The 12,125-nt window shown below is 39.1% G+C and overlaps 1 protein-coding gene across 1 annotated transcript in view; it reads left to right on the forward strand.

Annotated features, from left to right (window-relative positions):
- Window positions 1-3,445: 3,445 nt before the first annotated feature.
- The window catches only part of LOC107574266 (GTPase IMAP family member 8-like), a gene marked incomplete at its 3' end in the record, with an annotated part of 12,108 nt that continues 3,428 nt past the window's right edge, over window positions 3,446-12,125 (forward strand). The window contains exons 1-6 of the mRNA XM_016260717.1: window positions 3,446-3,458; window positions 3,549-3,584; window positions 4,005-4,067; window positions 6,457-7,089; window positions 7,287-7,874; window positions 9,613-10,164. Coding sequence (XP_016116203.1) covers window positions 3,446-3,458; window positions 3,549-3,584; window positions 4,005-4,067; window positions 6,457-7,089; window positions 7,287-7,874; window positions 9,613-10,164 — 1,885 coding nt within the window. The remainder of the gene's footprint in view (window positions 3,459-3,548; window positions 3,585-4,004; window positions 4,068-6,456; window positions 7,090-7,286; window positions 7,875-9,612; window positions 10,165-12,125) is intronic.

Raw genomic sequence — 12,125 nt, forward strand, 5'->3', positions numbered from 1 at the left:
GGTGTGACGGCAGCTAAAGTAGTTAATAAGATAACAATGGGGAGGGAAACCACGACGACAATGAGCACATGGCAAACTGTCAAAACAAAAGACAAAAACAACAACAACAACCTGCTGATCAGACCGAAGTCATGACAGTACCTACCCTCCCCCCCCAGGAATGCCACCTGGCGCACTCAGGAGGGGCTCACCTCATCACCGATGGAAGTCCTCGACCAGAGTGTGATCCAGAATGTACCGTCCCGGTCACCAACTCCTCTCCTCCGGACCGTAACCCTCCCAGTCCACCAGACACTGGAAACCCTGACCACGGCGTCTAACATCCAGGAGCTTTCTCACAGTGTACACTGGAGTGCCACCCACTATACGGGGGGTCGGGGAAGAAACAACAGGTTTCAGAAGGGAACAAAGCACAGGCTTAACCCTGAACACATGAAAGACAGGGTGAACCCGACCAAGCGTGTAAGGAAGCTTGAGCCGCACTACCCCTGGACTCAGAACCTTCGTGATGCGATATGGCCCAATTAACCTGGGTGCCAGCTTACGAGAAGGCACCTGGAGAGGCAGGTCCCTGCTGGAAAGCTATTCTTTCGGACCACACACATACAGAGGAGCAGGAGTCCTGTTACGATCAGCCGCTGCTTTAGTCCGTCTGGAAGCCCAGGCCAAGACCTCATGAGCCCTCCTCCAGGTGCGGCGACACCGACGGACGAAGGCCAAGGCAGACGGAAACCGGGAGACAAATTGTGGTCCTCTGTCGGAGACCACATCCACAGGAAGACCATGAATCCGGAAGAAGGGGTCCCCCACCACCTGTGCGGTCTGCTTGGCGGAGGGGAGTTTGGGCAATGGAATGAAATGGGCAGCTTTGGAGAACCAACCCTCCGGCCACCCCCTCCCGCACAGCCTTCCCCACCTGCTGCTCAACATCCCAAGAGAGGGATCCCACTACCACCCCCTTGGGGAGAATGGTGTCGGAGCCACATCCCTCCCAGGACCCTTGAACAGACGAGAAAGGGCATCAGGCTTAGTGTTCTTGGAACCCGGCCGATACGAGAGGGAGAAGTTAAATCGCCCAAAGAAGAGTGCCCTGCGGACCTGGCGAGCGTTCAACCTCTTGGCCGAATGGATATATTCCAGGTTCTTATGATCCGTCCAAACCAAGAAGGGCTGCGCTGCTCCCTCCAACCAATGGTGCCATTCCCCCAGAGCCAGCCTGACTGCCAGCAGCTCCCTGTTACCCATGTTATAATTTTGTTCTGCAGGGCTCAGGCTGTGAGAGAAAAAGGCACAGGGGTGCACCTTCTCATCTCTAGGGGACCGTTGGGACAGAACCGCGCCTCCCTCCACTGAAATAATATGCTCCAAGAACGAAACGGATTTGGCGTGGAACACACACTTCTCCACCTTGACATAAAGCTGGTTTTCCAGCAGCCATTGTAGCACCTGACAAACGTGGCGAGTGTGTACCTGTAAGGAGGGAGAGAAGATGAGGATATCATCGAGATACACAAAGACAAATCTGTTTACCATGTCTCTTTGGTAGTGACCGCCCAGCTTTGGGATAACTTTATTGTCTTGCACGGATGGTATCGGCGTTAACGCGGAGGCACATGTTTGTTGCATTGTGCTTGCTTAGTAATTCTATGTATCCATTGATTGATTTAAACAAAATTGGAAAATTATTGATGAAATAAACAACTCACAGCAGGTTTTTCCAAAAAGTTGAAATAAGAAAAAAATTAGATGAGAAAAAAAGATAAGAAAAAACTACAGTAGGCCTACAGTAAAATGTCACTCACTGCACTTCTATGTTTTTATCAACCCTGTCTTGTGAATTTGGCCACAGGTTTTTGGGCACATCATAATGGATGTTTTCATTAGCTAAAATCTTGGAAAGAAATCTTCTGGCATGAGGGGGCCTATTGTGAAACTTGCACCTCCATGTGGAGAACAATTCCTCAGTCAGGTTACAGTAAGGAAAGGGGTGTACGGGGGTAAATACAAGGTGATAAATTGTGGATGGGCCTGAAACCATGATTGCACTCAGTGCTGTTGTTAGGAATTCTGGCCCCATTGCACTGATTTTGCTATGGAGCCTCCTCAAAATTACATTCAGTGGGGGGTGGTCGGGCCCCCAGCAAACATCGTTCTGGGCCCCTCTCAACCGCTGGGCTCTCAAACTCTCCTCCATGTCATGGCCAGGGTAAAGCCTGCCTCATCCAAAAATATGAATGGCTTTCATCAGCTTCCAGCTCTATCACCCTCTAAAAAGACAAATATTGTAGGAAAAACAAATACTGCCAACAATCATATAGAATTTTTGGGGTTTGTTTTTTTCTCCCAACAGCAGGCATCTTGAAACTGATCATACCTAAACATATACATTTGGTTCACTTTCATAATCTAAACATAATATTGTTAATCATTTTCTATAAAAACTATGCTTTAAGAGTAATGCAACAGTTATGTAGCATTTTGAGCAGTTATATCAATTGATAGTTAGATAATTGTAATGAAATGAATAGACACTCAATTCAGATGTAATGTATGAGTTGCATTTTGAAATAGTAATATTTTGATGTTAAGTTGTGTCATTTTGAACTGGTTATTTTAGTTCAATGAACAAAAGATCTTTGGTTCATGTATAATGTATCCAAGTATTTTGGAAAAAGTCTTAAGTGTTTTGAAAAATGTGCATTTTGATCATCGGTTGTGAATTATTTGTCTAGATTTTTGAAAAATTACATGAAGGTTCTGTTATTAGTGCAAACATGATTGTAAAAAACTGTAAACATGCTTGCATTTTACACAGACAATCTGTGGTGAGGTGATTTCCTGATTGCCCTTTTGTGTGTGTGTGTGTGTGTGTGTGTGTGTGAGAGAGTGTCTGTGTGTGTGTGTTGTGTTTTTTTTTTGGATCATGTGGTTCATCATGTGGTTCAGGTTTGTACTGTACCTGTATATAAGCACTGAACTATGTACTGTATGTGTTCACTGTCTGCTGAAGAGCGTGTAGGCTCGAAACGTCACCTGTGGTGAGAACATAAATATTTTTCTACTTTTGGAGCTGTGGTGTGCCAACATTGTTATTCATGTTTTGATTATGTAATACAAACATCAAAATGTAGCTGTTTAAAAGAAATGGTAAATGTTTTGATGTCGTAACAAAAAAAGTTGGTGTTTTACTGCCTCTGTATTTATTCATTTCACCTGGAAACTGCAGTGAATTGTATGTACATTTTTAAAAGAACGTAGGAAGAGGCCAGTGAGCCTGGGTTGCAATTTCAAAAAACAAGATTTATTTTTATTCTTAAAAATAATAACGTAAGAATGTATTTACCCTTTTATTTATTTAGTTTTTTATCTAGTTCTTTCTTTCTTTTTTTTTTTTTACAGCTTCATTAGAAGTGTTCAAAACCAAACAAAAATAAAAAAAACTAAAATGAGCGAGACAGGTGAGTACATTCAGAGGTATTTAACCTGGTATATAGATACAATCAGTAAATGTATTTGTAATATAAATATATCTCTTTGTATCTTCATAGAACATCTAATTTCAGACGATGGCAGTGATTCATCTGGTAAGATCTCTTTAGTCATTTCACAGTTGTGTTCAGTTCTCAGTTTATTGTCTGGTCTACAACGTCCATATGTGTGATTCCGGCCTGTCTGCTTTGTGGTTGCCCTTGTGGATTTATTAAAGACTGCTTTCATTGAAACTGCATCTCCTTCGTGTGTTTATCCACTGAACTGTGACCGGTATAATCAAAATCTTCAACATTTTTCTTTTGACTTTTTTTTTTTTTTGGTCTTTGTCTCCTATGCACCTATCTATTGCTTTCAGGTGTGTGAGGATTGATTGTTAAAGACCTTCATTTCTGAAAGTGATCAGCATTTGAGATTTGTCATGTAATTGGAACCAGTATAACTTTAATTCAAGGTTATTTTTAAGTTTCAATATAATATTCATCTGTCACAGCTGTATAACAATATAATTTCAGACAATCCGTCTCCCCTTCATGACAACTCAGGGGCTCATGAAAGGACACAAGTCAATGATATAAGTACGTAGGTTTTTTTTTTTTTTTTAATAAACCTAACATTTATTATTAAAGTTTTTAAAATGTCATTAATTTTAAAGGGATAGTTCACCCAAAAATGAAAATGAACCCATGATTTACTCGCCCTCAAGCCATTCTAGGTGTAACGTTATGTGACTTTCTGCTTTCAGAAAAAACATCCTGGCTCTTCCAAGCTTTATGTTCTGTCAGTTGGCAGTCTTATACCCAATTCTAAATCCCCTCTGATGTAGTATCCTGCTTTAGCCAACTCATGACAATCCAGCACATGAGTAGCTAATCCGATCGCATGTGAATAAATGCAAATATTTCCTTAAAAAAAAAAAAACCCCAGTAAAGACAGTGATGCAGTCAGGATCGAGGTCTAAACGCTCTCATGCACTGTATGTTTCATTCATACTCGAAGCTGGAGGGTGCTCTTGCGCAAGTCCAAAGTCCAAAATGGCCTCATAAAAGTAATAACTAACTGGGATATGGCACTAACAAGCAGTCATTATTATAGAAGATGAAGAAGAATAACTTATGACATGCCAGGAAATAAAGGCATTCAGCTATTGCTGTAGCCAAAGCAACCTCTGCTGCTAAGCTGAACAAAAAGAAACATATTGACTGATGAAACTTAAGACAGTAAACACACGATTGTGACAATATATGGTTTATGTGTGTTTCTCAAGTCATCTCCAGATGATAAAAAAGCATCTGAATAATACAGTGCTAACTGACCCTTCACTGGGAGTTTGGCTGACAGCAGGCCTGGCTTGAGATAGAGAGTGTGCCAAGTGATATTTCGGGGATGGAGCGGGAGGGGTGGGCCTGTTTTACAAAAGTATAATTTTCCGAGGAACAACACTCAACACAGAAAAAAGCATGCATAACAAGAATGATGGAGTTACATTAACACTAGGCTTGCTGTGGAAGTCGGTGTTACACTGTGTTTGGTCATACACTGATTACATTATTTGACCACTGCGGCACCCAAGTCCAAGGTCCAGTCAAAAAGAGTCCAAAGTAGTGCAAATCACAAATATCAAAATTCATAAATGTCATTTACATACCTAAAATACATATTTTACAGTCACTGTTATGCACATTGATTATAAACATAGCTCAAAGGCTTCCTACCAGTGGCTTTAACAAAACGTAACATCCAACATAGTTTTATCATGGGTAGAATGCAAAATATTTCAATACAAGCATTTCAGTGAAGTTTAATTTATGCAGTATTTCAAACCTTTAAACCACAGTGGAAAATAAACCCAGTTTAAAAGTAACTCAATTCCATGGGAAAAAACGCAGACTTGACAACCCTGCATCCACCATGAGCTGCAGGAGTGAGATTTGACTGATCACGGGTCGAGAGTAAGGAGAGATGACTGACAGATCATGCTGGAGGATTTGCTGCTCAACAGATCCTGAGCTCACTGACAAATATATTGTAAAATGTGCTCCCTTTACACAGAGTACGCGTGATCGCGCAATTGAAAGTAAACAGCGCGAGCGCTCATCAAAAGCAATTCCAATGCTGTGCATATTGATAGTGGCTCCCTGATGTGCAAAAATTATATACAATATTAGAATGTTTGCGGGTGCAGGTGGGAGTGGAACACGCTGCAGGAGTGGGCAGTAAGAAAACAAAAAAGAAGAATATATGCAGCTCAAATGAATATCGCACCAATTTTGTGATTGGCTGTTATGTAGAGTGGGGCCAGGGTGGGCCAAGCTGCTGATTGGGTGGGGGTAAAAAATAATAATAAAACCTGTCAATTAGATGAAAAAAAAGGGTATTATTATATTTGACATTTCTGTAGCCCTCACTTCTGAAACGATATCTACGCCCCTGTATCAGGGTTCAAAATGACCATTTGCCCATCACTGTATGTCATGGAAGAAACACACAGGAGTAGAGCAGCACAATTCTGGATAAATTGAGATTCACGAAGCGAGAGATTACAGTTTTTAAATATGGATGTTTATACACAAACACATCGATTCACTTCAGAAGGCCTTTATTCCCCCCCATGGAGCCGTGTGGAGCACTTTTTATGATGGATGGACACACTTTATTTGGACTTCTATTGGACTATTGTATCTCAGCAGCTATTCACTGCCATTATAAAGGTTGGAATAGCCAGGACATTTTTAAAATATAACTCTGATTGTATTGTGTCTAAAAGAAGAAAGCATATACACCTAGGATGGCTTGAGGGTGAGTAAATTATGGGGTCATTTTTTGGTGAACTATCCCTATAATTGGCATATTAAACAATTAAAAATCATGTAATTATTTTAATGTAATTATTATTATTGTTATTATTATTATTACTTGCTGTTTAAATGCTTTGTTTAATCCTTGACATTTCAATCTGGTTCAAAGGATCAAATTCATCTGATATCAGGATTGTTCTGCTGGGTAAAACTGGATCAGGAAAGAGTTCAACAGGAAACACTATACTGGGCAGAGGGTGTTTTACGGTGGATGATTCACTAGAGTCATGTACTAAAACCTGTAAGAAAAGAGAAGTACTGATTGGTAACCAGAGGATCTCAGTCATCGACACTCCAGGCCTGTTTGATACCACAATGTCTGAACAGGAAGTGGAGCATGAAATAAAGAAGTGTGTGGAGAAGTCTCTTCCTGGTCCTCATGTGTTTCTGCTGGTCATCAGACTGGACGTGAGATTCACAGAAGAAGAGAAAAACACAGTGAAATGGATTCAGAAGAACTTTGGAGAAGAAGCTGCACGTTACACCATCATTCTGTTCACTCACGCTGATCATCTGAAGAGAAAACCATTAGATGAGTATATCAGACAATCTGATGCTGTCAAAGCTCTAGTTAATGAGTGTGATGGCAGATTTCAATCATTCAACAATAATGACATGCAGAACCGCTCACAGATCACTGAACTGCTGGAGAAGATTGAGAAAATGAAGGAGAATGGAATAGGGTACTACACTAATAAGATGTACGAAGAAGCTCAGTGGAGATTAAACGGGGAAAAGTTCTGTAAGTGTGTGTGTGTGTGTGTGTGTGTGTCTTTGAAACATATTATCACCATTATATAAACAGCGGTGGGTGTCACTGTCTGGTTCATTCCATATTGCATATCATTAAGCTAATTTTGTACTTTTTTATTGTGGTTTGTTTGTTTGTTTATTGCCTGCATTGTAAACACTCTGATTATTTGAAATTTGGATTGACAGGGTCTGGAAAACCTCGAATTGTGCTGCTGGGTAAAACTGGATCAGGAAAGACCAGTGCTGCAGAAACCATTGTGGGCCGAGAGAGTTTTACTAAAACCTCTAAAATACAAGAAGCTTGTGTTGATGGAAAGAACATGAAAATAATCGACACTCCAGGACTGATTGATGCACCAGCAAAGATGATGACAGATGAATTAGAGAAGTGTGTCCACATGTCTGCTCCTGGTCCTCATGTGTTTCTGCTGGTCATCAGACTGGATAACAGATTCAAAGATGAGGAGAAAAACACAGTGAAATGGATTCAGAAGAACTTTGGAGAAGATGCTGTACATCACACCATCATTCTGTTCACTCATGCTGATCATCTGAAGAGAAAACCATTAGATGATTATATCAGAGGCAATCCAGACCTACAGGTAGTTACTGAAGGGTTTGGTGGCAGATTTCACTCATTCAACAATAAGAACATGGAGAATCACTCTCAGGTCACTGAACTGATGCAGAAAATTAATGTAATGGTCGAGAAGAATGGATTACTGCACTACACCATTGAAATGTACCAGAAAGCTCAGGGAAATAAGCAGTTCTGTAAGTGTGTTTGTCTTTTTGTGTCTATAATAATTAATGTTCAATGTAATAATACCATCATGATGTATCAGGAATGCAAAAATAAAATCTATCCAGGTTGCTGTCTACGTTTACATGGACATCAGTAATCTAATTATTTACCTTATTCTGAATAAGACAATATTATGATTAAGGTGTTTACATGAGCTGCTTTTAGAATATTCCTTTCATTTTCCTGTTTGACATGTTAGAGTACATAGATGGATTAATGGCTCACGTCATTACGTCACCATGCGACGCCATCTGACGTCCAACACAGAATTTCATGTATCAACATATAGTTCGTCTTCGTTGTGATGCCATACAGTTTTGGGTGTTAAGTTTTTTTAAAGATTTATTTTTGCCATTTTTACTTTTATTTGAAATCGTATTATTTAGAAATTTATTATATAAAGTATGAGAGAGAGGGGTGGGATCGGGAAACGTCCGCACACTGCCCACGAGGTGTTGAATTTTATTTCAAGTGCAGTTAATTATTTGTCATGCTATACGTGCAAACAGACGATGGCGTTGTTAAAGTCATGCTCTTTTATTTGCCGTCAAACGGTTGAACACTGTCATGTGTGTGTCCTGTCGCAAAATGCAGTGAAAAGTCCTACACGACGGTAATAATGTGATTGAGGTGTTTACATGTCTTTACTGCACTTCAGTAATGCGACTAAAATAGGAATACTCCACATGTCTTAATTTGATTTGTGTTTACTTCGATTATGACTGTAGCTGGATGAAGGTAATCAAAAATCTCTGTTTACATGTTAGATTCTTAATCAGAGTATTGCCTTAATCGTGTTAAAATTGGAATAATCAGTACATTTACATGGACAACAATACTCTGATTTTAATACGATTAAGACAATACTCTGATTAAGAATCTAGCGTGTAAACAGAGATTTTTGATTACCTTAATCCAGCTACAGTCATAATCGAAGTAAACACAAATCGAATTAAGACATGTGGAGTACATTACTGAAGTGCAGTATAGACATGTACACACCTCAATCACATTATTACCGTCGTGTAGGACTTTTCACTGCATTTTGTGACAGGACACACACACGACAGTGTTCAACCGTTTGATGGCAAATAAAAGAGCATGACTTTAACAACGCCGTCATCTGTTTGCACGTATAGCATGACAAATAATTAACTGCACTTGAAGCTTTCAGTAAATTAAAAATTAAACACCCAAAACTGTGTATGGCATCATAACGAAGATGAACTGTATGTTGATACGTGAAATTCTGGGTTGGACGTCGGATGGCGTCGCATGGTGACGTATTAACGTGTGCCATTAATCCATCTATGTACTCTAACATTTAAAACGAGAAAATGAAAGGAATATTCTAAAAGCAGCTCATGTAAACACCTTAATCATAATATTGTCTTATTCAGAATAAGGTAAATAATTAGATTACTGATGTCCAAAAGTAGAAGGAAGGAGCATTTTACTTTCATTGTTTTAATGTATGTTATTTAAAAAAATTTAAATAAAATAAAATAAAGATTACTGCTGTCCATGTAAATGTAATCATTGTTGTCCATGTAAACATCTTTGTATCAGTCCTGCATTAGTTACTGCATGTTTCAGTTCAATTTAAATTTACATCATTAAATCTATTTTGACTATTTGTTTGCTGTGATTTAGTTAATTTTTAATTTCTGGATTGTAATCGTTCTGTTTTAACATTCTGAATGGCAGGGTCCGAGAAACCAAGAATTGTGCTTCTGGGAAGGACTAGATCAGGAAAGAGTGCTGCAGGAAATGCCATCATGGGTCAAGAGAATTTTAAGAGGAGAAATTCAGCTGATTTTTCTACTAAAACCTGCAAACTACATACGGCACATGTGGCTAGAAGAAGCATGAAAATAATCGACACTCCAGGACTGATTGATGCACCAGAAGAGAAGATGAAAGATGAATTAGAGAAGTGTGTCCACATGTCTGCTCCTGGTCCTCATGTGTTTCTGCTGGTCATCAGACTGGACATGAGATTCACAAAAGAGGAGAAAAACACAAAGAAATGGATTCAGGAGAACTTTGGAGAAGATGCTGTACATCACACCATCATTCTGTTCACTCACGCTGATCATCTTAAGGAACAATCATTAGATGATTATATCAGAGGCAATCCAGATCTACAGGCATTTACTGAAGAGTTTGGTGGCAGATTTCACTCATTCAACAATAAGAACATGGAGAATCACTCTCAGGTCACTGAACTGCTGGAGAAGATTAAGAGGATCAGAGAAGGTCAGAGCTCTTTCTTAAATAGTACAGTTATTTTTACATGCTGTTTAATCCCAGCCAGCAACCCCCGTGTGGGGCTCAGATGTGTTGCACCTAGGCTATCTAACTGGAGGCCAGCCAGTTTTGTCTTCAGTGCTTAGCCGATGAGGGCAGTGGGGCAGCCAGTCCACCCCCTGTGTACGGCCCTGTTGAGAATCATACAGTGCTTCCTGATAACTGTGTCTGAATTACTCAAGAGTTAAATCCAAATTCAGAATATCCTATCTGTAGTTTCTTAGGGTAGAGCTATTGGAGTGAAAAAGAAAACATCTCCCTGAGTTGATTTTGAGTGTCTTTTTTTTTTTTTTGCTATAGGCCTGTAAATAAACTCTTTAGGCTATTATTATATGTATATTAGTTAGTTCTGATTCTCTAATCTGACTGGAAAAGAGGCTTTCCAAAAGTGCAGCTATTTCACCAGTATCAGCAGTGTTCTAGACCTGCTGTTAGTGAGAAGTTACACAGGTGTGGCGGCAAGGGTCTGTCTTTATGAGCAAGTCAAATAATACATTTAAAACGGATTTATACGGATTTATACATGAATAAAAAAATGATTAGGCTCAATAGACAATCAATCTGACATCTTGAGTCATGCTGAAGCTGATGTTTCCCTTCAAAGAGATCAATGGAATTGATTCAGTGCACTGACCAGTGCTGATGTCAATGTTGAAAGGATACTGTGACAAAGATATTGCTTTCATCTTAGGACAATTGATTGCAAAATGTTTTTTTTATGAATTTGAAAAAACAAATGCTGAAAATTACACACATTCACTTGATCTCTCTCTCTATTTCTGTCTGTTTAGTTAAACACAAGCATTAGGTGTAAAACAAGGGCATAGCCTCATAAAAAATGTGAACATCATGGTTATGGCAGTTGCTTGTCAGTATCGCAGTATTATGGTTATTGCAACAGCCTTATCTCAGGGTTAGTAGTGTGAAATTCAGATCTATAAATGACCACAACACACTTTTGATAAGTGATTAGATCTGTAAATGAGGCCACTTTAAAATTATGGCATTTCTATTACCATCCATAAACAACCAAGATAACCTTTTACTTTTTCCCCCAACCAATAATATGTTTTCTAGACACACTGTAACAAAGGACACAAACAAACAAAAAAGCAGCTAAAGCATCAAGAACCCAACTAAAGTAAATGTTATTCACCACAGTGGTGGACTATCTTATTTTCAACAAAACATCAACGTATAAACCTGTTAATTTTAAATAGGGTCATCATGTTCATGTTAATTTCCAGTTTAATATGTCACAAATAATTAATGCAATTAATGCAGCATTCTTCTTATTTGTTTCCTGGCATCCTTTGGCTAGCGTTTCAATGGACTATATGAACATGCTATCAAGCACAATAAGATGCTAAAGCAGGGGTTCTCAAAGTCTACATTCAAAGGTCCAAATCTGAATTTTCATCAGTGTCAAAGGTCATACCGGAACAAATGGTTATTAAAATACTTGTTTTTAATAAACATACATAACATGCACAACAAATAAACACTATTTTTTTGAAAATAAATAAATAAAGTGCCCTTTGCATTCAAAATACATTTATAACAAGTGCAGAAGTGGCAAAAAAATTAATTTAAATGTCAATGATAGAGGTCGACCGATAAGGGTTTTTCTCTGCCCGATGCCGATATTTAGAAATCCTAGCCTTATCTCCAAATGACTACAGCCCCATTGACTCCCTCTGCAAATGCATTGATGAAATTAACAGTTGGATGTGCCAGAACTCTCTTCAGTTAAACAAGGAGAAAACTGAAGTCATTGCATTTGGAAACAAAGATGAAGTTCTCAAGGTGAATGCATACCTTGACTCTAGGGGTCTAACAACTAAAAATCAAGTCAGGAATCTTGGTGTGATTCTGGAGACAGAGCTTAGTTTCAGTAGTCATGTCAAAGC

The sequence above is a fragment of the Sinocyclocheilus grahami genome, unplaced genomic scaffold (assembly GCF_001515645.1).
Source record: "Sinocyclocheilus grahami isolate Dianchi unplaced genomic scaffold, SAMN03320097.WGS_v1.1 scaffold2165.1, whole genome shotgun sequence".
NCBI classification, from domain to species: Eukaryota; Metazoa; Chordata; class Actinopteri; order Cypriniformes; family Cyprinidae; genus Sinocyclocheilus; species Sinocyclocheilus grahami.